Source organism: Macrobrachium nipponense, chromosome 27 (genome assembly GCF_015104395.2).
Source record: "Macrobrachium nipponense isolate FS-2020 chromosome 27, ASM1510439v2, whole genome shotgun sequence".
NCBI lineage: Eukaryota > Metazoa > Arthropoda > Malacostraca > Decapoda > Palaemonidae > Macrobrachium > Macrobrachium nipponense.
In genome coordinates this window covers 18,262,550-18,288,357 of record NC_087216.1, presented here as the reverse complement: position 1 = coordinate 18,288,357, position 25,808 = coordinate 18,262,550, and the positions used below count along the sequence as shown (strand labels likewise).

General features: G+C 47.2%; 1 protein-coding gene across 1 annotated transcript in view; it reads right to left on the bottom strand.

The window, feature by feature from the left end:
* LOC135200618 (neurofibromin-like) overlaps positions 1-25,808 on the bottom strand; it is a 369,381-nt gene that overhangs the window by 343,042 nt on the left and 531 nt on the right. Inside the window, 7 exon segments of the mRNA XM_064229231.1 lie at positions 4,445-4,598; positions 5,064-5,249; positions 5,393-5,634; positions 5,799-5,836; positions 5,839-5,926; positions 25,294-25,412; positions 25,618-25,727. Of these exon segments, the coding sequence (XP_064085301.1) occupies positions 4,445-4,598; positions 5,064-5,249; positions 5,393-5,634; positions 5,799-5,836; positions 5,839-5,926; positions 25,294-25,412; positions 25,618-25,727 (937 nt within the window).

Genomic DNA, 25,808 nt, shown 5'->3' with positions numbered 1-25,808 from the left:
ACTAGGTCGGGGTTCCGAAGCTTGAGCGAAAGTCCTTCCGCAAGCTTCTTTGGATCCAACCACCATTTGAGGTGCTTTTTCACTTCTTCCGTCAAAAACAAGACCTCTTCTAGATCCTGGTTGCGTGACCAATTGCTTGAGAGGAAGAACTGAAGTGGTCGGAGGTGCAACCTTCCCAGAGAAACAAACTTCTCCAGTGAGGAAATGGTCCCCAGCAGACTCATCCATTCCCTCACCGAGCATGTTTCCTTCCCTAGAAAGGCCGACACTGTCCAGGCATTGAAGTTGTCGCCCCTGGGACGGAAAGCCCGAAAAGCCACTGAGTCCATCTGAATCCCCAGATAGACTAAGGATTGAGAAGGAGTCAGATGCGACTTCTCGAGATTCACCAGAAGTCCCAGGGACTTCGCTAACGACAGAGTCGTGTGAAGGTCCTTCAGACACCTGTCTTGCGATGAGGCTCGAATAAGCCAGTCGTCTAGGTAAGAGAGATCCTTATTTCCGCAAGATGGAGGCACCTCGCAACGTTCTTCATAAGACGGTGAACACCATCGGCGCCGTGCTGAGACCGAAGCAGAGTGCCCTGAATTGGAAAATCTTCCCTTTCAGGACAAACCGCAGGTATTTCCTTGATCGGGGATGGATGGGGACGTGAAAGTATGCGCCCTGAAGGTCTAACGAGACCATCCAATCCCCGGTCTTAAAGCTGCAAGCACGGATTGAGGTGTCTCCATCTTGAACTTCTGCTTGGTAACGAAGCGATTTAGACTGCTGACATCCAGAACGGGGCGCCACCCCCCTGACTGCTTCGGCACTAGGAACAGACGGTTGTAAAACCCCGGAGAACTCCGGTCGAAGACCTGTTCCACTGCCTGCTTCTCGATCATTTGATCTAGTAGATCGTGAAGCACTTTCTGCTTTTCTCCCTGATACGACGGAGACAAATCCTTTGGTGTCGAAGACAGCGGGGGTAACATCAGGAAAGGAATTCTGTACCCCTTCTTGACGATGTCCAGAGACCAAGCGTCGGCACCTCTCTCTTCCCAAGCTTTCGCGAAATGTAGAAGCCTGGCTCCTACCGGTGTCTGAAGGACTTCCCTCTCACTTCTTGCTCTTGGAAGGAGCGGGAGTCTTGCCTCTGAAAGAGCCTCTTCCTCGAGGGGCTGGCTTCGAGGAAGAAGCGGATCGAAAGGGCTTCGACTTCTTCAAAGCAGAGGACCCAGAAGACGAACAGAAGTATGCAGGCTTCCTAGAAGACTGTGCCAGAAGGTCTTGAGTTGCTTTCTCCTGGAGACTAGCAGCTATGTCCTTTACCATAGACTGGGGGAAGAGATGTTCTGAGAAAGGAGCGAAAAGAAGATCCGCTTTTTGCGCTGGTGAGACCGACTTTGCAGTAAAATTGCAAAAAAGTGCTCTTTTCTTAAGCAGTCCCGTGCTGAAATGAGCAGCCAATTCCTCAGAACCATCCCTGACGGCCTTGTCCATGCAAGACAATACACTGGACAGCTCCCCCAGACTGATGGAATCAGAACTCCTGGACCTGGCATCCAATACTCCCAGGCACCAGTCAAGAAAATTAAAGACCTCTAGTGTCCTGAAGAGGCCTTTAAGGTGAAAGTCTAACTCGCTATGTGTCCACGAGACCTTCGAGGAAGACAAAAAAGATCTTCTGGTGGCGTCTACAATGCTACCAAAGTCTCCTTGAGCTGAGGCTGGAAGCTTGACTCCGACGTTTTCTCCCGTCTCATACCACATACCAGCTTTGCCACCGAGTCTTGAAGGTGGTAAAGCGAAAGAGGTCTTGCCCGAAGCTTTCCTCTTTTCCATCCAATCATGGACCTTTCTAAAAGCTTGCTTCGTAGAAAGCGACTTCTTCATTCTCACAAAGCCCGAGATCTTAGCAGCTTTGGAAGACGAAAACTGAGAGGGAGGAGTACGTGGAGCTTCAGGTTGGAAAGTGTCTGCAAAGACTGACTGAAGTAAACGAGTCAAAACCTTGTAGTCCGTCGAAACTGGAGCCAACTGCTGTTCTTCGTCCACTTCGACGAAAGCGTCACTAACTTCCTCTTCAGACACTGGAGAAGTCGGAGGAAGTAAAGAAGAGTCCCGAGCTTTCTCAAAAGAGAAAGAACGGCGAACAGGAAGAGTTCCCGCCTCCGCTTGTGCTTGCGGAAGTGGAAAACTGACGTCCGTAGGCGCGCGTTTGGCGTCCGAAGCCAATCTACTGGCGCCGACAGAAGCGCGCTCAAACGCCGCAGGTGTACACCTGGCGTCCACTTGTGCGCGCTGAGAGTCCACTGGTGCCACTGCCGAGCGTCCACTGATGCGCGCCGAGCGTCCACTGGTGCACGCCGAGCGTCCACTAAAACTCTCTGAGCGTCCACTGGCGCTCGCGAAACTTGCACCGAGTCACGTTCGGCGTCCACTAAAGCGCGTTTGACTTTCACAAAAGCGCGCTCGGCATCTAAAGAAACTCGCTTCTTATCCACAAGTTTCGTAGCAGCGGAAACAACCGCTTCACGAGAGCGAGAAACTAATTTCTCGCCTCCTCTAGAAAGTTGCTGGGGAGCAGAACGAACTCTAGAGGGAGACTCAAACGGAGAGAGAGACGAGCGAGGAGAGGGAGAGGGAGAACGCCTCGACCTCTTCACAGGAAGATTGTCATCCTTCTTACGGCGACGTGGAACAGTCTCTCTCGAAGGAAAAACATCTCGAAGTTGCTGCTGAAGAGACTGGAGAATCTTGCTTGTAGGTGAAGCCTCCTTTTCTGGGGAGGGGCTGATCCTGTGAGCAGGAGAGTGGCGAGGGGACGCCTTCTTGCTACTCCCAGGAACCGCCGCTTCACGCACCTTAGAGCGACTGCGGCGCTCGAAAGAAACATCTAGGGAAGACTCCGCCTCCGAATAATCCTTACGCTTCTTCTCGGAGGAAAAGCAGCAAACGCACTATCGGGCGACGAGCAAAGTTCCGGAGAACAACTTGGACGTGAAGCGTCCCGCACGCGAGCCGTCCTTTTCAGCGGACGTGATGCGGTATGAGAGCTCCACCCCTTGCGCGGGGAGGAAGCTTCAGAAGAAGAAAAGCACTCCTTGAGAAGACGTGCACGCGCACGCTCCTTGGCAGTCTGGGTATGTTCGTCAGAAGCTGCCGAAGGCACGCCAGATCGGTGGGGGTTCCTCGTAACCCTCCTTCGACTTTTGACATGCTCTCTCCCCGTAATCTGGGAGTCAAGCAGAGGTCTAGGTCTAGAGGCGGAATGAGGCCGATCTGACGCACCCTCCACTACACAAGGGGCACTTTCACTGCACTTCTCTTCACTTTTGCTCTCCAGAGCTAACACTTTTGATTCTAAGTTACGAATCGACTCAAGAATTAGCGATAATGTATTACCTTCTACCGACACTGTCTCAGGGGCCGGAGGCAACACTACAGGGGTAGGAGCATAATCTACAGAAGGAGGGTTAGCAGGAGAATAATTTAAATCTTGCCTACCTGAAACACTCCTGGAGGAAGACCTCCTTAACCTATCTCGCTCAAGTTTCTTAAGATAGGTTTCATACGCCTTCCATTCCGACTCTGTTAGTCTTTCACACTCCTTACAACGACTTTCAAACGTACATTCATTCCCCCTGCAAACTTTACAAACAGAATGTGGGTCTACTGAAGCTTTCAGTAGCCTACCTCTACATTCAGACATGGAACAAAATCTAGCGCTAGCAGAACTAGACCCTGACATCTTGATCAAAGAAAAATCAATACCAAATTCAAATCAAACCAAAGTCAACGTGTGCCAAGCCACCGATCCAATTCAGATACCAAAGAGAAACCAAAAGGGATACTCAAGTAGCTAGTTAAGTTTCCAAAATCTGGACGGAGGTGCTGCAAACAGGTGGTTTCCAGCACCGGCGACAGAAAAATTATAAATAGAAAATGGGAATGATTCCTGATACCCGCCTCCCAGCGGCGGGAATGGGTACTAACCACCTGACTCCCACTGCGTGTGTCGTAAGTGTTTAAATTTCTGTCGGGATTTGGAAAAATACAGCTATATATATATCTGACAGGTAAGTTTCATGAACAAATAAAGTGTTTTGTAACCAACAAATATTCACACCAAGTTTACAAATGAACAATTTCCTACAGAAACATGTTATCTGCATGGGTTAACATGTTTACAAGATTACACAGCAGCATTGTCACCTTACAAATGAGTGAGCAAATAATAATCTAAATTGATCAACTGTTGTCTTATTGATTAGGTTATGGCATCTCTTTAGTAAATGTTAGATAACAAAAAATGTAAGTAATCAAGACAATGTCTCTAAGGGCATAACTAGTAAGCAGTAATTTAATTGTAATTAGCCCTTTCACATCAAAACAGAATTAACAAAATACAACTGTAAAAGTAAAGACAGTAACAGAACCATGCAAAATGCTTCATTACCTGGGTCATTCTAAGAAGTGTGTGAGATATACACCCTTGACTAACTTTGTTCAGTGTGTCTGTAAACATTGACCTGAGTTCACTGGATTTATTGTACACTATATCAATCTGGGGCCACCACGCTAGTCTTGGCTGCGTAATTATTCTGAAAAGTAAAAAGATTAAAAAGACAGTTAAATGAGTGCTCAAACATCTATTATTGCTATCATTATTAACAGAAGATTATTTAACTAGATCACAGCTATGTTTCTTCATTCTCACTGGGCTGGAAGTTTTTGTATTAGTATACATTTAAATAAACAGCCACTAAAAATCTGATGGGATAAACCACAAATAGTGAAGTCTGTCAGTTTCTTTAGCAATTTAAACTTCCCAAACTTCCATTCCCTGCCTCCCAACATCATATTAGTTCTCAACACCTTTACCATTCTTTAGTTGAAAAAATCTACTTTCTGAAATTTATGAAACCTTTCCAATATATCTGAAAGCAATGCAAAATAGTCTAATAAAATAAATTCTCATAACAAAAGAGTTTGTAACCAGAGACCAAAACACATGATTGCAAAAGAAGTGATTAACACTTACAAAACAGAACTTCCCATCCTTTCTTACCTGTAGTGAACTGACCAAAACAAAATGATATGATGATGGGGAACCTTGGTTTAGACAAACTTTAAGAGCCTCGTTGTTATGCGGGAGGATGCGGAAGAGTGACACGAAACAGTCAATCATAAGGTCAACAAAATCTTGACAAATATAAGCTTGACCTCTAGAAAATGGCTTCATCATATTGAAGAGTAATTCTGAAAGAATATACAATTATGAAGGAGATAGTATCCACAATAAATGTTATGATTGTTTCTTTACATACTGTCCAAATAAAAACAGAGTATGGAGTCAATGCCACATATAAGACAAAGTGGTATAAATATTTAGTACTTTCTTACCTTTAGTTCACTAATGACGCTCTGCACTAATACAAACACTACATTATTTGAATCGTTGATGTTTATATATGTTGCAATCTTGCAGAGTTTTACACAAGTAACAGCAGCAGCTTCTGTGAGATGTTTACTTATGTTATGTTGTACTAAAGCTCTTTTCAACTGATCAATGAACTGCTTTTTCTTAAAATGTCTTTGCGAACATGGAGCACCAGCATCTGCATTCACTATTTCCTCTAAAACTTTCTAAAATGGAAAGAAAATCAATATTTACTGTACTTCCAATAAACTCTTGCCTTCTTATGATAACCAATAAATAGAAAATCTCAAATATATCAAAGGACATACTCTCCAGTCAGAGTAAATGTATTAGCAGTTTCAGTCGAATCTTACTTTAAAATCACCTTAACGGAGATAATACCAAGCAGCATTATCTGAAACGGCCAACCGCTGCCCTCCGTTTATTATTCTCTGCAATATTATCTAAATGTTCAAACATGACCTCACAGCACTTTGCTAGTTCTTCATTTCGTCTTTTCTGTAAAATAAATGTTACCAGTCAGTCTAAGCAAAATAATAAAAATGACAATTGTCCAAAATTGCATTTTTCCTAACTATACAAACCTGAGGTCCTTTTACAATAGGAGGTACTAGCGGCAGCTGGATAGGTCGTAAGCTTTCGAACAAGGGGTTCGGTAGTTAACTGCTTGTCCGACAGGCGCGCGCTGCGCGACTGGGAGGTAAACAAATCACTTTTGCTTTTGTTTGGCCCAAGCAAAAACTGCAGAGTGAGGGGTGGCATGAGGTGGGGCTATGTGTAAAAGGACCTCAGGTTTGTATAGTTAGGAAAAATGCAATTTTGGACAAAATTGTCATTTGTTCCGACACGGCATACAAACCTTCGGTCCTTTTACAATAGGAAGACTCACTTCTTGGTGGGTGGAATCTGAGTCTTTTGTGAACAGACTGGTGTTCGCCCAACCTTGGAAGCCTCCCTGGTCGTAAGAGCGAGGGAGGGATCCAAGCCTCTGTCCGATTGATCGGGGTGTGCACCACCGCAGGATCAATGGTCAGACCTCTGGACCGATGGTACTAAGAGAGGGCAGGCAAGCGTATCTCTTCGTACCAGCAATGTAAGAACTTGTTCCTGTACAGGAGCAAAGATAAAGTCATGGTTTTTGACTCTTGTAGGCATCCACTTCCCCCCCTTGTAGAAGGAAGTGGTGGATATTCTGCTCCTATCCCTAGTGAAAGGGATAGGATGGGGCTCTGTCATATAGCTCACCGGCATCTCGTCCTTATCCAGCAGGGTAATGACCGTATCCCTCTACCCACAGGTAGAGGGGTAGAAAAAGATAGAAAGAGAAGCCAGTCACTTTCTCATTCACTATCTATTCATACAGTCACACCAGGACTCGATGCTGTTCAGCCTGCTAGGGTCTGGGTTAGCTAGACGACGTGTTGAGCAGCCACCACGGGTCCTAAGGAAACCGATCAAGGACCTATGGCAATATCCAAGAGGTATAAGGAAGTGCCGGTAGTCTGGTGTACCAGACCCCTGCCTTCCATACCTGCGCCACGGAGAAGTTCTTACGAAACGCCAACGAGGGGCCAATACTTCTGACTTCGTGAGCTCTCGGACGGGTACGTACGGAGTTCCGTCACTACCATCACCTCATACGCCCCTTCTGAAGACCTCACAGCAGCCAGGACGAAAGCGTGTTCTTGATACTTCTTTCTTGGTGCGCCGTTGCTAACGAAGAGGCGTCGACACTCAGGCCCGAGGTGTCGAGTTCTCTTCAGATAGCGCCGTAGCGTCCTCCCAGGACAAAGCAGCATCTCATCCACATCATTATCTGCATGAAGTTCCCGTACTCTCTTCGCCGATGCCAGGTCCAGCAAGAAGAGGGTCTTGTGAGTTCCCTGGGTTGGCAAGACCTTTGAGAGGCTGGCCTCTTAAAGCAAGGAGATCTCGAACGGAGTTCGAGATGTCCAATCCCGTCAGTTTCAGGACGAGCGTCAAGGCGGATGTATCCTGTTTGGACTCTGTGGGAACTTAGAGGAGTTTCTTCTCGGCGAAGAAAAACGAGGAAAACCGCTACCTGCTGAAGAGTGGCTCTGAGAGGAGATAGGCCCCGTCTACGACACCAACCACAGAAGACGGCCGACTTTCCCCTGGTACACAGCTGCAGAGGACTGCAGAGGACTGACGGACGTTTTCCACCATCTCTGTTGCTGCGCTACGAAAAAACGCTTCTCGTTCGCAAGAGATGGTGGATAACAGCCAGCCGTGAAGAAGTAGGGACTGGACTGCTCGGTGGTACCGCTCGACGTGTGGCTGGGCGAGAAGTTGTGCCAATGGGGAATTTCTCTCGGTTCTCTTGCGAGAAGAGCCAGCAGGTCCGGATACCAAATGGCCTGTGGCCATTTGGGGAGCCATCAGGATCATCCTGAGATTCGGGATGACCAGTGCTCGACTGATCACCTTGCGAATCAGGCTGAACGGGGGAAAGGCATAGGCGAAGAGGTCGTCCCACGGGTGTTGAAGAGCGTCCTCTGCAGCTGCCCATGGATCCAGCACGGCCGAGAAGAACACCTGGAGCTTCCTGTTGTGCCGGATGGCGAACAGATCCTCGACTGGTCGCCGCCACAGGTCGAAGAGCCTTTCCGCCACGTCCTGGTGTAGAGACCATTCGGTCCCTATCACCTGATCCCGACGGCTGAGCGTGTCTGCTACTACATTCCTTCCTGGAATGTAGCGTGCCGACAGCTCTATTGAGTGCGCCTCGGCCCACTCGTGCACCTGCCGAGTCAACTGATACAACGGGAGAGACACTAGGCCCCCCTGTTTGTTGACGTAAGCCACCACCGTGGTGTTGACGTACATCAACACCCACTGAGTGTCCCATCAAGCGGTCCTGGAACTCTTGGAGAGCGAGGAACGCTGCCTTGAGTTTCAGTACATTGATGTGAAGGTGCTTGTCGTTCTCGTACCACACTCCTGAAGTCCGCAACTCTTCCAGGTGTGCGCCCCATCCCTCGGTCGATGCGTCTGAGAGCAGCTGCATGTCCCGGGGGGAGAGTGCGCAGAGGCACTCCTCTTAAGGGGTTCCTGTCGTCCAGTCACCCGGCTAGGTCCTGCCTCCACCTCCTGTCCGTGACAATGGAAAGCTTGGGGGATCCGTCGCCTGTGACCAACTCTCCTTCAGTCTCCCTGAAGAGACCGCAGGTGAAGACGCCCGTTAGGGTGGACTGGCTTCCCGAGTGACGACAGGTGTCCGATCACGACTTGCCATCGCTGAGCTACCTGTTCCTGCCAAGACAGGAACTGGTTGGCTGCCATCCCTGAATCTGCTGATCCGCGAGTCTGCGGGGAAGACTCGCCCTGCTACCGTGTCGATCCGCATACCCAGGTACTTCATCCTCTGCTTGTGCTCGAGATCGGACTTTTCGTCAAGTTCAGAACGATCCCCAGATCGCGACAGAACTCGAGCAGTCGATCCCTGTCCTGTAGCAACTGCGAGCGTAGCTCGCCAGGACTAACCAATCGTCGAGATACCCCATCAGACGTATCCTGTGGCGAATGGGCCCAAGCAGACACCAGATGGAACACTCGCGTGAACAACCTGTGGGGCGGTTGAGAGACCGAAGCAACGTGGCCTGAGCTGGTACACCGTCCCGTCGAGGATGAAGCGGAGGTACTTTCTGGAGGACTGATGAATGGGTATTTGTAAATACGCATCCTTCAAGTCCACTGAAAGCATGTAATCGTTCTCCCTGATAGAGTCGAGCACTGCGCGTGCCGTCTCCATCGTGAACCGGGTCTGGCGAACCAACCGGTTCAGGGAGAGAGATCTATCACCGGGCGCCACCTCCTCGTAGACTTTTCCACCAGGAAGAGTCGGCTGTAAAAGCCCGGTGACTGATCCGTGCCGATTTCTACAGCTCTCCTTGCTCAGCATGGTCTTGATTCTCCTGTCTCAATGCTACGTCCTTCGATGCCCCTGGAACGTACGCCTGCTGTTGGACCGGGTTGGAGGTGAGGGGTGACGAGATTTCCGAAGGTTAATAGATCTCCCTCCCGAAGGACATCTACAATCCAGGTCTCGGCGCCGTGGCGCTGCCAAGTTGCCCAATGGCTGGCCAGGCACCCCCCCCCCCCCCACTTCCGGCAGCAGGTGAGGGGGAACGCCGTCCTTCCACTGTGAACGTCGTCTGGGTGGGGCTAATCACACCTGACAGGAGAGAGCCGATACCGCTCCGACTCATTCCAGTCCTCGTCGAGGTCGAAACCTCAGGAGGACCGAAGGGGTGGGGATTTAAATACGGTGTCCGAAGACACGTAGAAACGCCTCTGTCGCAGTAGAGGAGGTGAAGTAGCTTGTTCGACCGTCCAGAACTGAGAGAGCCTTCTTGTCCGGAGACGAGAGACTACCTGGTTCAACCCAGTCGGCAAGCTCCGATCGCGGCAGACCCACCGTCGATTTGGGTTCCCTCTCGGGCCCCAAAACGACTCGAGCCGAGACGTGGCTCTGCTGGTGGGAGCAGTGATCCTTCCCCGAGATCATTGTGCTGACGAATCAGCGCCGTAACCTCGACAAAGTCCCTCTGGATCTCGGAAGTCACAGCATCTTGCAGAGTGGGACCGTTAAGCCCTTCGAACAAGAGCATTTCCGAGAACCTTCCTCCTAAGAAGGGGGAACAGCGACAGCCCTCTCGTCTTTCCCCATCCACTTGCGCATACGTCCTGGCCGGTCCAGAACCGTGCCTGGCACGTAGGGCGTTGTGGTGGGATCATGAGGGGCGCACCCCTCACGATCACTCCTCAATACCTCGCTCCTCCCGGTGTAACCCGAGGAGGTTGAAGGTACGGGAGAGGCAGACCTGACGCTCCCTCATTGCTCGCTGGCAGCACCAGCAGCTTTGAGGGCTGCAGGCGATCGTCAACCCGCGCGGTGGCGATCGAGCTGCAGGCCTGGTCGAACCGTCTCCTGTGGAGAACGGCTGACTGAGCACAGCGGCCCCGATCTCGAGTATCAGAAGAGCTGTGCTGGTTGCCGTACCCGGTCGCTTTCTGTGAGAGCGACGGTCAGGCGACCTGCAGGCTCCACTGTCACAGTGAGACCGGTGCTTGTCCTCACGGCACGTCACGTCGCTGGTTCCAGCCGTGGCTGGCACCGGCGAAACGGGAGGACCTCTTCCCAGCCTCAGCCCGTGGTCGGTCGTGGACCGTCACCGTTCCCCTAGGGTAGCCAGCTGTTCGCCGCGAGAGTGAGAGCTGGTCTGGTGAGAGTCGCATAAGCGGCTGTCACCAGTCTTCCGCCCCGTGCCGTGAACCTGACGCTGAGCGGACTCAGAGGTCTGGTTCCTGGCTGCACGGTCGCTGTAGCGAGCCGTACACTCGGTACCTCCCGCGAACGAGAGGCCGAGACGGACCCTGATGCAGTGGCAGAACCACTGACACCAGGCGAGGAGTACCTGGTGTTAGCCGGTACCCCGCCTCTGGTCCCCGTACTTCGTCTTCCCTTGCGGAAGAAGACACTGGGACCCCGCTCACCCGAAGGAGCAGGAGGACCAGCGGAAGGAACCCTCCCGTCCCACCGAGGTGAGACGGTCCCCAGAGAAGCTCCCGAGGGAGAATCTTAGGAGGAGGAGGCAACCTTCTTCTTCCTCGGCTGTGAAGCCTTAGAAGTCGAAGGGGAAGAGGCGGCAGCCGACGACGATGAAGAAGATGAAGACGACGACGACGACACCTTCCTCCTCTTCTTCGTCAGCTTCCTCAGGACAGACGTAAGATCTGCTATCCAGGGCGGAGCCGGGGCTGCTGTAGCCGAAGCCACAGGGCCCGACGCACCTGTACAGAACAGACCAAAGTCTGGGGTAGTACCACCACGAACATGGGACGACATCAGCAGGTATGGCATCTCAGGAACAGCAGGCACAGCCAGCACAGCATCGGGTGGGACAGCCAGCGCAGCAACGGCATGGGAACAGCCCAGCGCAGCAACGACAGGGACAGCCAGCGCAGCAAACTGCATGGACAGTCAGCCAGAATCGGCAGGTACGGCAGGCAGCACCCGGAAACACAGGAAGTGGAGCAGCAGCCAGCAGCAACATCCTGGTACTGGCGGCAGGTCCAGGTCGAGCTCTAGGGCAGCGGAAGTGTGGTCGCTGCAGCGCGGCAACCACGAGCGGCGCGGCACGCCCCCCTCTCGGTACGGCGAACGGCACTTCACAGCGGCTGTAGGCAAGACTGTTACCACGTGAGGCGAGTACACCAGGTGAGGAGGGACGTCGTCACCTGGTTGCGTGGTCACCACTCCATGGGTGACCGCAGTAGGCCCAGACATAGAACCGCAGCCCCTGGACACTAGCACGCCCTGCAAATGGAAGGACGCCCATACCTCACCAAGGTCCACCCTCGTGGCAGTAGCACCTGCGGAAATAACAGTAGTAGCGATTAGTGGGGGGGAAGTCCCCTCGCGCGGGGGGGTGAGCCTCTCCGAACGAGTGGAAGACCCCTAACTACAATTGTACATCGGGCACCGAGCGCCCTCCTCCCCCCGCGCTCGACGGATCGGGCGAGGAGAAGAACGCCGATAACCCTCCCCACCCCCCCCCCCAAGGGGAAGGGCCACTGTGGGAGCTGAGCGGGGGGGGGTTTCTCGTTCCCCACCCCCGCACAGTACCCATGTACCCAACAACAATATAAGAGCCCGAGAGCAATCGTGCCATCGGCCCGAATGCAAGGGCATAAGGATCAATTCCTGACTGAGCGGAACTTGAACCAAAATAAATATTGATGCAATCAATAATAAGGGATAAAATGAAAATGCATCTTGCATACGATTCACTTCACAATGAATAAGGGCTCGGATCGAGCGCATTTGCGCCCTAGGTACCGAGCGCAAGGGTGAAAGGATCAATTCCTTACCTTTATGGATCCAAGGTTTCTGGAAACCTTGATCCATATGAATTGATGCAATAACAAAAAACATATGAAAATAAGAAAAAGACTACTGCGCTTGCGATTTCACTTCATACAATAAAAAAGGGGAAGGATCAATTCCCAGGGAATAGCAGAAACATTGATCCAGTAAACAACTGCAATCTCAATAAAAAATGAAAATGAAAAGAACTGCACTTGCGATTTCACTTCATTCAAAATAAAAAGGGGGAAGGATCAATTTCCGGGTAAGCTCGGAAACTGATCCAAAATGGAGTATTGCTACAATCAAAATAATAAAATATGAACATAAAAAGAATACTGTACTTTTGCGATTCCACTTCCATACTAAATAAGTTTCCGTGCCGAGCGCATTCGTTCGGCAACGGGCATACAGGTCAAAAAAATATAAATGAAAAGAGCACTTACTTACGATTTTCATCTACACATTTCCAACCCAATCTACGCTCGGGAGAGGTGCTCCCGCTCCCTCGGTCACCCGGCGAGCAACACAATACGAGGATCATTTCTGGGAAAATGAATTCCCGCACTTACGCCCTTCAGTCCGGCACTCGGGTAATCGGAGGGCGTGGTGACACCAAGATCCTTAATTCACAAAGAATTCAATGAAATGATTGTACTTACAATTCAGTTTCACTAGATAATTAGAAAAAGAAAAACACAATCATGCGAAAGCAAACGACGATGAAGCGGGCAGAGAGCGATGATACACGTCCACACGCCAGCAGGCCGAAAGCAAAAGTGGTTTGTTTACCTCCCAGTCGCGCGCAAGCGCGCCTGTCGGACAAGCAGTTAACTACCGAACCCCTTGTTCGAAAGCTTACGACCTATCCAGCTGCCGCTAGTACCTTCCTATTGTAAAAGGACCGAAGGTTTGTATGCCGTGTCGGAACAACCTAAGATCTCATAACCTAGTAGATAGTTTTATCAGTTTCGCCATTTAATATTTGTACAGTTAGACTCTCATCCTAACACTTATCATTGTTATAGCCATTGTTATTCACCTAAGAAATTTCTAAATTCTAATACACCCTACCCAAAGAAGTTGGACAGCTGGACTAGAAGGTACAAACAGGAGACGATGAAATACCAAAGATGAAACTAATGTGCAGACGACCAACAGGATCCTACATATAAGCTTTGTAAAAACTCCATGCAAAGCATACTATAAGCATTTAATAATATTATTACTTTAGTCATCTGTAATGGTAATTGCTTCATAGCAAGGAATTACGAGTTAAAGGAAAGGAAAACGCATCTTCGAGAAGTTATACAGCACGGAGGCATTCGCGATGTGTTGGAGGTGCCTGTTCTCATGATGGTTCTAGAATCATCGGGCATGTTGGGGAACGCAACAGGCACCGAAGTGTCTTGAGAAACGCCGCGATTTCTGATGCAATAAATCATCTAGAATCTTCCAAGAAGTTCCAGTAATCTCGGGAGTCTGTGACATTCGCCGTAGGCCCCGCCCCCAGGATGCCTTATAAATATGACTGACGAAGTAGGAGGGAGCAGAGATCATCAGTTAGTCACAGAGTGAGAGGATCATCATCAGAGAGAGTCACAGATCTGATCAGTGAGAGCTCAGCAGCAGAGATCAGAGATCATCAGAGAGAGATAAGAGAAGAAGGAACTGACAAAGGATCAGAGAGAAAAAGGCGCTCGAGAGTTGGTTGAATTCTGGTCAAGTCGTTGTCAGGAGTGGACGACCAAGATATTTCGACATTGAGCAAGCCTTGAGAGAAGAAACTTTCTACTAGAGATTTCGGGGAGTTCCTGCCCTTCAGGTATCAAGAATAGACATTGCCTTCTGCAGTACAGAGTCAAGAAGACAACTAAAGTTTCACCGTTCTCCTTTGTGAAGCCATCGCTTCGAGTCGCAAAACTGGCCAGAAAGTATTTGAATTACCTCACTTCTTCCCCAGTTCACGCACTGTAAGATTTTTGCCTTTTTTATGTAAATAGGAGACACCATTCTGCATTTATCTTTGTTAGTAAGCTTGTAAATAAACCTTTGTTGTGTTTGTGTATCTTTCTATATTCGTATCCCCAGTTTCAACTGTTGGTGTTGAATTCTTTTTGTTTATCATAATATCGAACTTAGAGTGGACCTCTCTCTCGGTTCGTAACATTGTGGCGACCTTTGCTAGTATATTTTGACACCATAACGGATTGAAACAGGGAGAATATAGAAAGAACCAGAATGAGTGAGATGGTGGAAGAGTTTATTGAGTCGGGTAAGCTACTAGGTCTAGAGGGGAATGATCTCCGTGAGTATGTTGAAAAGAAAGAAAGAGAGAAGTATGAGAGAGATGAAAGAGTGGCTGGCTAAGAGAGAGGAAAGAGCAGCTGAGAGGGAAGTGCAGCAAGCGACAGAAGCAATGAAAATGCAGCAAGAGAGAGAAATGTTGGTAATGCAGCAGGAAGAAAGAGAAAGAGCGTATGCATGAGCAGGAAGAGAGAAAAAGAATGTATGCATGAGTTGGAAATTGCTCGGTTAAGGGAAAGTACTCGTAACAGTCGGACAGGCGAGAACGAAAACGAGGCTGATAGGTTAGGTATGAGTGCAGTGTTGAAATTAGTACCGAAGTTTGATGAGGAAGATGTTACGACATATTTCATGTGTTTTGAGAAGTTAATGGAAAGTGTAGGTTCTCCTAAAGAAATGTGAACTTTATATTTACAGTCAGTTTTGAGTGGTAGGTCGCTTACCATGTATAGTTGCATGTCTAAGGAGGAATGTGATGATTATGATATTGTGAAAGAAACTGTTCTTAGCGCGTACAGGTTAGTACTGGAGGCGTACCGCAAGAAATTTAGAAATTTGAGAAAGGATGAAAATGGAATTTTTATTCTAAAATTAATATTAATAATACTTACCTGTATAATTTATCTAGCCCTAAATCCCCAAAAACCGCACCAAAATTTACCACATTGGCAACCCTGTTACCTCCTATTCTGTCCGCCAGTTGGCAACACTGTCGTTGACAGATACGAAAACCTTCCCTCAAATCAGTTGTGATAGGCAGATCGTGGGGTAGGATGGGTGGGACTAGATAAATTATACAGGTAAGTATTATTAATATTAATTTTAGAATAAAAATTCCATATTAATAAACATTACCTTAATATAATTTATCTAGCCCGATTAACCACATTGAAAAGGAGGAGGGAATCTGAATACAATTTCCCCTTCGGACAGAATAGGAGAAAACAAACAAAGAAATATATATCATAGGCCAGTCAAAACTCAACCCAAGGTCAAAGATACTAACACTCAAAGTCTCCTACCATAATGCCACCAACTGCGGTAGCACAGGACAAGGAGTAAGTGCATAGTCAGTCCGTCTGTACTAAAGTCAGGTGACCGACCAGGTGACCAGTCAGACGAATTGCGGACAGCAAGGCTGCACCCTGAAGACTATCAAGCACTATTCTTTCCCTAAAGGATGAGTGTCTGGACTGTCTGGGCGATTCAAAGCTAAGCAAACCTTGGGGGTGTATCAACGCAACCCGAAGTCGCCAGCAACGAATCGGCTCATGAGCAAACTCCTAACTCGAGCTTTCTGGTGCCAAGAGAAAGGAGCGCGGAGCAAAAAGGCGATTCAGTCCGAAGGACGAATGCCTGACAGTCCAACCTGGTCTCATGTTACACGATCATCGGGGGTGTATCAACGCAACCGACTTCGTCAACAAGAAACTCAGGGCTACTAAATGTCGCCTGATCTCCACGAGTGGTCTGACTCTGAGAAGACAGGTGAGACAAAAAGTAGATGGTGAGCGAGTCACCAGATGACAGCAGACGATCCATCGACTAATTCCCTGTCCAGGACAGTGGAAGAAGCAGGGCAGGATCGTCAGGACAAGCGAACCAGTGGCTAGTCCTAGTTCACATCGACTCTGGGAGAAGCGTAGTCGCCAGTGCCGACAACCCAGTGGCTGGAACCATTTCACACTGAAAATGGAAGCAGCATGAGTTGCCAAGCAGTCAGTCCTTGTCATCAAAAACACCTAAATACCAAACTGCCTAATTCCCATTATAACTACGTCAAAAACTGCCATGGGTTATAATACAAAAACAAAAAATATATACAAAAAAAAAAAAAAAATTAATGAATAATATACAGGTAGCAACCAAACGTAAAACAGGAAGACTACCTAATTCTCCTGTCTGACGACCTGTCCTGCCATCACCAACGGGCCCAAAGAACGAAGGTCGCCTAGAACTAGAGAAATATCCCTCAAGTAAAAAGAGGCAAAAACAGAATTAGAACGCCAAGTCGCCGCCTCAAGCACCTTGGCGACTGAGACATTCTTCATAAAAGCTACTGATGTAGCAACTGCTCTAATACTGTGTGCTCTCGGCGTCTGGTCTTCCCCAGCAAGCCGAACCACCAGTTTTAACGATCAGATCTCTGAGAAAAAGGATACACCATTCTTTGAAATAGGTCTCTTGACTTTCGGGGTGAAACAAACAGATGACGGGGACGACCCTGAATGTCCTTCGTGCGGCGTAAATAACATGAGAGCGCCCTAACAGGGCAAAGAACTAATTCCTCATTTAAATTACCAACAAAGTCGACCAGCGACTTCAGTACGAAAGACCTGGGAATGGGATTATCAGACGATTCAGTCTTTGCGACAAATTCAGGAAGGTATGACAAAATCATGTCTTGTCCAGATCTGGCAACCAGAAAAGAGAGTGCTTGCAGTTCACCCACCCTCTTGGCTGTAGCCAGTGAGACAAGGAAGAGTGTCTTAGAAGAGAGGTCCCTAAATTTGGCAGAATTCAGAGGCTCAAACGGAGGGAACCTTAAGGCTTGAAGGACTTTGTTAACGTCCCATGTCGGAGGCGAACACTGCGGCCTGGGTCGAGATAGGGAAAAAGATCGAAGTAAATCTCTAATGACATAAGATGAAGAGATCTCAGGAAGCCTTGCCTTAAAAACATAGGAAAGCATAGACCTATAACCCTTAATGCACGAAGGGTGACAGGGCCCTGTCATGATGTAAATGAACTAAAAACTCCGCTACTTTCGGTAAGGAAGGTCTAGAAATTGAATGTCCTTGAGACTTAAACACCAACGTCTGTAAACCGATCCATTTACCTGATAATTTACTCTGGTTGATTGTCGCCTGGCAAGAGCCAACTGTCGCGCCACTCTGGAGGAGAACCCTTCGTGCTTGGAGAACCTCCTGACAGTCTCCAGGCATGAAGATGAAGCATGTGGAGCCTCTGATGGAAACCGATGAAAATGGGTTGTTTGAGAAGATCTGGTCTCTCTGGCAGGCGAATGGGGGGTTCCACCAGTGCTTCCAGAAAGGTCAGGGAAACCCACCCCTCTTCTGTGGCCAGAAGGGGGCGATCAAGGTGAGATCCAGACGCTTGGTTGCCCTCACTTTGTTGAGGACTGACCTCACCAGAGAGAACGGAGGAAAAGCATAGGCTTGAAGTCCCTCCCAGTCCTGCAAAAGAGAGTCTGTCCCGGCACTCTGAGGAGTCTGGTAAGGGGCGAAGAATATCTGGCACCGAAAATTCAGTGGGGTGGCAAACAGATCGACTGTGACAGGCCATTTCTTCCTGAGGCTGTCGAAGACTTCCTGGCAAAGTGTCCACTCCGACCCTTGAACTTCGTTCGGTCTCGACAAGGCGTCTGCTAAGATGTTAGTTGTGATGGCCCAGGATAAACTGAGGGACCAACGTAATCCCCCTGTCTTCTGCCAACACCAAAAAGGATTGATTCGGGCTTCTTCGGAGTGAGAAGATCCGATACTGTGTGCCGCCTTGGTTTCTCAAGTACGAGACTGCTGTGGTGTTGTCGACAAAGATCGCGACAACCGACTCCAACAGTTGTCTCCTGAAATGAAAGAAGGCCTAGGTACACTGCCCTCAGTTCCCTCCAATTTATTGACATGCTCCTCTCCTCCTCTAACCAAAGGCCCGAAGCGGCTTCGGAGCCCAGGTGTGCGCCCCAACCTTGATCCGAGGCGTCTGACCAAAACATTAGGTCCGGAGGAACCGAAAGAAGAGATGTCCCTGACTTGAGGCGGTGAACTTGCATCCACCAACGGAGATCCTTCCGACATTGTGGAGAAGAGGCGACTATCGTGTCCTCGGACACGAAATCCCATGACTGGCGAAGTGTCGACTGAAGGGACCTCATTCTGAGACGACCTCGGGAACCAGTTGGATGAGGGATGACAAATGGCCCAGGAGAGACCTCCAAAGAGAAACTGGGCTGCATTACGGAGGACAAAAATTCTTGATCAAGATCCAGAGCTTGTCTATCCGTTTCTGAGCGGGAGAAGCCCTCAAAATCTGGGAATTCAAAACAATCCCCAGATAAGTCATGATCTGGCAAGGGATTAGATTGGACTTGTCGAAGTTGACACGTAATGCCCAACTCGACACAAAGAGACAGAACTATCTCCCTCGACCGGAGGACATTTCTCTAGAGATTCGGCCTGGACTAGCCAATCGTCCAGATACCGAAGCATCCTTACATTTAACTGATGCAGAATAGCTGAAACAGGAGCCATCACCCGAGAAAAGACCTGTGGAGCAGTGGTGAGGCCGAAACAAAGGGTCTTGAACTGGAAAACTCCCGAGTCCGTGAAAACCGAAGGTAAGCTTTCTGCTTCTTTGGATGGATGGGGATTTGCAGATAAGCATCCTGCAGATCGATGGAAATCATCCAGTCCCCCCTCCTGACGGATGAAAGAACAGTCTGGACCGTCCTCCATCCTGAACTTGGACTTTAGAATGAACTTGTTCAAAACCGAAAGATCTATGATGGGGCGCCAGGCACCCGAGGCCTTTAGAACTACAAACATCCGAGTAAAACCCGGGAGAAGGAGGAGCTCGCTCTATGGCATCCTTCTCCAAGAGGGCCGAAAGCTCCTTCTCCAAGGCTTGACCCCTGATTGAGTGAGGGGGAATAACTGCTGAAACTCGAGAGGACGATTGGAAAGTGGAGGTCTGGAAACAAAAGGGATCTCGTAACCTTCCTTCAGGACCTCCACCACCCAAGCATCCACCGCTCTCCCCTGCCAAGCTGACCAATGGCGGGAGAGACAAGCTCCTACTGCGGTCTCCAGGCGAGGTGATGACTCCTACTTCCGAAAATTCTTACGCAGAGACAAGGAAGAAGAAGAAGAAGAAGAAGAAGGTCCTCCTGGAGGTTGAGCTCTTTCTCTGCCCTTGGAGCCACGCCAAGAACCTCTCCCGCGTTTCAAAGGGTGAGCACCAGAGGATGAAGAAGAAGCACCAGCAACCTGAGATGTACTCTGGAAAAAAAAAGAGCCGAGAAGGAGGTTTGTTTTTGGGCTGGAGCAGAAAGGTACAGATCTGGTCCTAAACTTACGCTTACTCCTTGAAGGAATGGGAGGAAGACCAGAGAAAAAAGCTCTTGAAAAGGCCCAGTGAGCTTGGGAAGAGGCATCACCTTGATGTTCCTTCAAAACCTCAGAAAGCACAGAAATATCGAAAAGGAAATCGCCCAAAAAGGAGGAAGAGGACAACAGACGGGTTCTCTGGAATCTCCGATACAGAGGAGGGTAACTGCGACAAATACAGTTACGCCTTAGAGAAACAAGAAAGGCCTGCATTGAAGCAGCCAAGCTCGTTCTGATGTACAGAAGCGATTGAAATGGATGAGCAGAATTTCTCAAAAGAGGAGCATCAGGAGGAACAAACCCGGAGTCCTTGATATACATTAAAAGCCCTCCGAGGACCCACATATTGAAGGATTGAGCTTCTTGTAAGGAGCTCATAACAGCCTCCATAGCAATAAAATCTTCAATTGAGACAGAGACCAAAGCCTTAGAAGGCAAGGGTTGACTTGAAAGTCGGACAAAATCAGGATTTGGCTTGGGGGGTCAAGAGAATGAAGAATCATCCGCCACCTGGTAAACTCCTCTCCGGTGTCGTATAAGAGAAGAGAGCTTCCTCTTCCCTTCCCCGATCACCTTCGAAAGTTTAGCGGCAACGTCCGTCCTCACTCTCGCGAACCTCTGGGCAAAGGGAAAACGTAAAAATTCCGTGACCGGGAAGGACCGTCAAGAAAAATCCCTTCTGTAATACAACGAGGCGGAGGCTGCTTCTTGCTCTTTAGGCCTTGCCTGAGGAAGAAAACTCAAAATTAAATCAAAAAGTTTCTTGAATTCTACATCATGACATCCATTCGAGGAAACATCAATATCACACGATCCGCGTCATCATCATCATCATCGTCAGATCCTAACTTAGAAACTTCCTCTGAAGTAAAATCCTGACGACTAGCTATCTTAGGTCTGACACTAATATCCCTCCCCCTTCTCCTAAATAAGCGCCCTTTGGCACTGTTACGGGACTAACAGGGGACACGTTGGGTAAAGATTCGTTAGGCAGCCTGCCCGGACCGAATCCCCCCTAGGCCTTCGCCACGACGGGGTTCACAAGCCGGGGTATCTGTCGCACCGTTACCCATGGTGCTGTCGACAGGTACCTGACGAGGAGCTGAAAATGAATCTAAAAGTGTGTTAGACATTCTAGTAAAGGCTTCTTGAAAATTCTCTGACAGATTTTTAAACTTAGCAGAAATATCTCTATCTAGACTAAGCTGTAATTTCTTAAAATTCTGTTTCCAGGTAGTTTCCATTGCCAAAATCTTCGAATCTACATCAGAACTAACTTCACTAATTACCGGTTGTACAGGGGCAAAGCATCAATTAATTCGGAATCGGGTCGTACGATACCGAAACCGAAGAGCCAGAATCATGAGCGCCCAAGTCAAAGAATTCGTTAGATACAGTTTTTAGCAATCGATTTCTTTTTCTCCTTAACCGATCTTTTACGCTGCAAGATTGTTTGGCGTTTCATATAAGCAGTCATATCCTCGTCAGACCAGGGCTTACATACGTCACAACGAGAAGTCAAGTCACAAACCTGTCCACGACAAGAACTACAAATGTCATGGGGTTCATACTCCCTGCTACTCATCCTTGTCTCCAACAAACCGAGCAGTTTTCCTGATGTTGCTGGCTAGAATGGAAGCATCGTAATTTCTTGGTAATCCATGTAGGGGAATGGACAGGTCAGTAGTTTTCCGGGTCGCGCAAAAAGTTCGTAATTTAAGATAAGAAACCACAACAGAAATCAAAGTTTAATTGCACTATTTCGTGATGTAATGCGTGAAGTGTAATTCATATAAAGTTTCATTTAAACAAATAATGAAAGCTTTAAAGCACAAAAAATGTTTAAGGAAATTTATAAAGAGCGGCCGTGATGTAAACACACGGGCGTTCGTTAACACTGATTTGAGGGAAGGTTTTCGTATCTGTCAACGACAGTGTTGCCAACTGGCGGACAGAATAGGAGGTAACAGGGTTGCCAATGTGGTAATTTTGGCGGCGGTTTTTGGGGATTTTAGGGCTAGATAAATTATATAAGTAATGTTTATTAATATACCACTATGTAGAATATGGTAACGAAGTTAGAAACGGCTGTTTTTTGATTGGTTAACTTCTGCTAAAGTTGAGGATTTTGATGGTTTGAAGAACTTATGTTGTTAGAAAACTTCAAAGATGACATATCCCCTGAGATTAAGCTTTATATACGTAGAAGATAGGCGAGAAGTATCTTTCGCAGGGGCAACTAGGTTAGCTGACGAATATAGTCTAACTCATAACTTGAGTGTTAGTGAGAAACAAAATTATCCTTCGTCTGGTAGAGTACAAAGCAGTAAAGGTTTCAGTCCTAGTAATAGCAATGCGAGTAAAAGTGACTCTTCCTGTTATACATGCGGAAAACCAGGTCATACATTTAAGGTTTGTAGAGTAAGGTGGCATCTAGTGGCTCAGAATTAACTTGTTTCCGATGTAATGGGAAAGGGCATTTAGCGAGAAATTGTGCTGTAGAAAAGGAAGGGACGTTAAGAAACCAGTGTCTCTAGTTAACCTTTCGTCAAGTAGGAATGATGTGATGAGAGAAACTAGGAAATTTTTTGGTGAATTTCTGTCAGCAGAAGGTGTAGTTTCCTCTTTTGGAGGAGTATTTTCGAGGGCAGTAGTCTTGCTTCAAGACACAGGAGCTGCTGTCTCACTGATTAGGAGAGTGTGTGTGCCAAACAGGGCAGAAATCAATTTGGAAGAAAAAGTCATGTTAGGTGGATTTCCTAACACTGTGTTCTTTGTCCTTTGTTGAAGTTGAACTTAGAAAGTCAGGTAGTGTCAGGAGAAGTGAAACTTGCAGTTGTTGACAGTTTGCCCATTGATGGCGTTGACATTATTGTCGGTAATGACTTGGCTTTATCCAAGAATGTGAATCCCGTTGTGAGGGATATTCCAGTGCCTGAAACGGTAGTAACTAGGTCCGGTTCAGATACAGACGTAGACTACGGTCATAATTTGTTCGTGGATTCGAACAAGAGTGACTTCGTGGATTCGAACGAGTGTGAGTTCATGGATTCGAACGTGAGTGAGTTCGTGAATTTGAACGAGTGTGACAGAGGTGGCGAGGTTGATCTTGGCATGAGTGTGGCTGAGAGACTGGACTCTATCGATGTTGACAGTGATAGCCAAACGGAAGGTGTAGCTGTCGAGGGTAACGTAGTAAATGTACCGGTATCTAGTACTAGTTACGGTGATGAAGTAGGCACTAACCCTTTGAATAAGGATGCGCTAGTCAAGCTGCAGAGAGAGGATGAGACACTAACCCAAATCTTTTAATGTGAGCTGGATGATGATCTCGAGGATATGTGTAAGGAAACTTTTTGTTTAAAGGACGAAGTTTTGTGTCGTTATGTTAGTCCTAAGTCAGGTAGTAAAGGGGAAATCACCGAACAATTAGTGGTTCCTAGGAAGCTTCGTGAGCTAGTTTTGAAGTTAGCACATGATGAGCAAGGACATTTAGGAGTAAATAAAACTTTCAGGTCTATTGGTAGGGCATACTTTTGGCCTAAAATGAAAAGTGACGTAAAGAGATATGTTTTAAGCTGTCGATGAATGCCAAATTGCCGGGAAACTGAATCAAGTAATTTCCAGAGTTCCGTTGTGTAATATTCCTTCAGTAGGAGGACCTTTTGAGAATATAGTTATCAATATGGTCGGACCTTTGTCTGTAAATAAAGGTAGAGAAGATTACACGACTAATCTAGAGTATTATAAAAACAGTTTAAGAGATGTTTGGCAACTAGCTAAGGAGAACGGGAGTCAAGGGGAAACTAAAGGGAAACATGATCTTTGAGCAAAAAAGAGAAGTTTGTGTGTAAGAGATAAAGTTTTAGTACTAGTACAGAAAGGTGGTTCCGCTTTACCTTATAAGTTCGAAGGTCCTTTTTCAGTGTTAGAGGAGAGGGGAAATAGATATTATAGAATTAATATGGGTATGAGTAGAGCAAAGTCAATTAAAGTAAACTTGCTTCAAAATTATAAAGAACGCCCCGTACCATGGCCACTGCCAGTGTTCGATGTGACAGTGTTACTGAGAGAAATTAGTTTTGAGAAAATGCGAGGGGTGTTTTAGTATTTCAAAGTTTTAAGCAGAGTTCAGAAAACGGAGAAATTAAGAGGGAAGGATAATGGTATAGCAGGTAGCCTCTGGAGATTTTTCCAGAATGAGTAGCCTAATGAGCGTTTTCTATTTTAGCACGAGTGGTTGAGTGAATGGAGAAGTATTAAAGCTTTATGCAGAATTGTTCTCCTGTTCAATTCTTGTTTCTCTTTAGAAAAAATAAAATCAGTTGATTTCAAATTTTTTTTTGGGGGGGGGATGTGTAATGGTAATTGCTTCATAGCAAAGAATTACAAGTTAAAGGAAAGGAAAACGCATCTTCGAGAAGTTCTACAGCACAGAGGCATTCGCGCATGTGTTGGAGGTGCCTGTTCTCATGATGGTTCTAGAATCATCGGGCGTGTTGGGGAACGCAATAGGCACCAAAGTGTCGTGAGAAACGCCGCGATTTCTGATGCAATAAGTCGTCTAGATTCTTCCAAGAAGTTCCGGTCATCTCGGGAGTCTGTGACGTTCGCCGTAGGCCCCGCCCCCAGGATGCCTTATAAATACGATTGACGAAGTAGGAGGGAGCAGAGATCATCAGTTGGTCACAGATTGAGAGATATCATCAGAGAGAGTCATAGATCTGATCAGTGAGAGCTCAGCAGCAGAGATCAGAGATCATCAGAGAGAGATAAGAGAAGAAGGAACTGACAAAGGATCAGAGAGAAAAAGGCGCTCGAGAGTTGGTTGAATTCTGGTCAAGTCGTCGTCAGGAGTTGACGACCGAAATATTTCGACGTTGAGCAAGCCTTGAGAGAAGAAACTTTCTACTAGAGATTTCGGGGAGTTCCTGCCCTTCAGGTATCAAGAATAGACATTGCCTCCTGCAGTACGGAGTCAAGAAGACGACTAAAGTTCCACCGTTCTCCTTTGTGAAGCCATCGCTTCGAGTCGCAAAACTGGCCAGCAAGTATTTGAATTACCTCACTTCTTCCCCAGTTCACGCATTGTAAGATTTGGCCTTTTTTATGTAAATAGGAGACACCATTCTGCATTTATCTTTGTTAGTAAGCTTGTAAATAAACCTTTGTTGTGTTTGTGTATCTTTCTATATTTGTATCGTTTCAACTGTTGGTGTTGAATTCTTTTTGTTTATCATAATATCGAACTTGGAGCGGACCTCTCTCTCGGTTCGTAACATCATCACTGGGTGTTTGGTCATTAACTGGCTGGGTTACCAATAAGAGAGAAAAAAAAGCTAATCCCCTCAGCAGAGAAATTCCTATAACAGAGGAAAAACCATTTAGTTAGAAAAATTACCATCATTAGGTGATGCAACCAGACAATTAGAAAAGACCAAAAAACCACAAAAGAGGGGTAAAGCCTCATCAAGTAAAACTACTGATGATGATGAGGGTAAGAATGATGACCATGGTGGTGATGTGCAAGAGGGGTAATTTACCTGCAAATCTGCAAATTCACTGGGGTATGTATCCATCCAGTTCCATATCGCCTTCTCCAATGAGGTCATCAACACAATTTGAGTATTCTTCCGTAAACTTCGAAAGGTTTTTATTGTTTCTGAAATTTCAAATGAAATCCATAAGCTTGTTACAACTAAAGGCAAGTCAAAGTAGAGACATAAATACTTTTGTGTTAAGCCTTTTACATTACTAGTCCTTTTACATTTCTAGTCCCTCAAACATTTTACTCGAATTTTACTCTAAATTTTTACTAAGCAGTAAGGAAGATATCTCATGTGTATAAAAATGCCATGACTACTTACCATTAAGAAGCTTTACAAGCCTGTCTACATCAACATTGATATGCTGGATTAACTCTATATCACTATAATCTGGATTTTCTTCAGTATTAGAGGCGCTTAATTCCTGTAATCTGTAACGGATAATTGTGAAAGCTCAAGTAACTACATAATATTACAAAAGGGTGTATACTCTAGTGAAGACTTACTCAAGT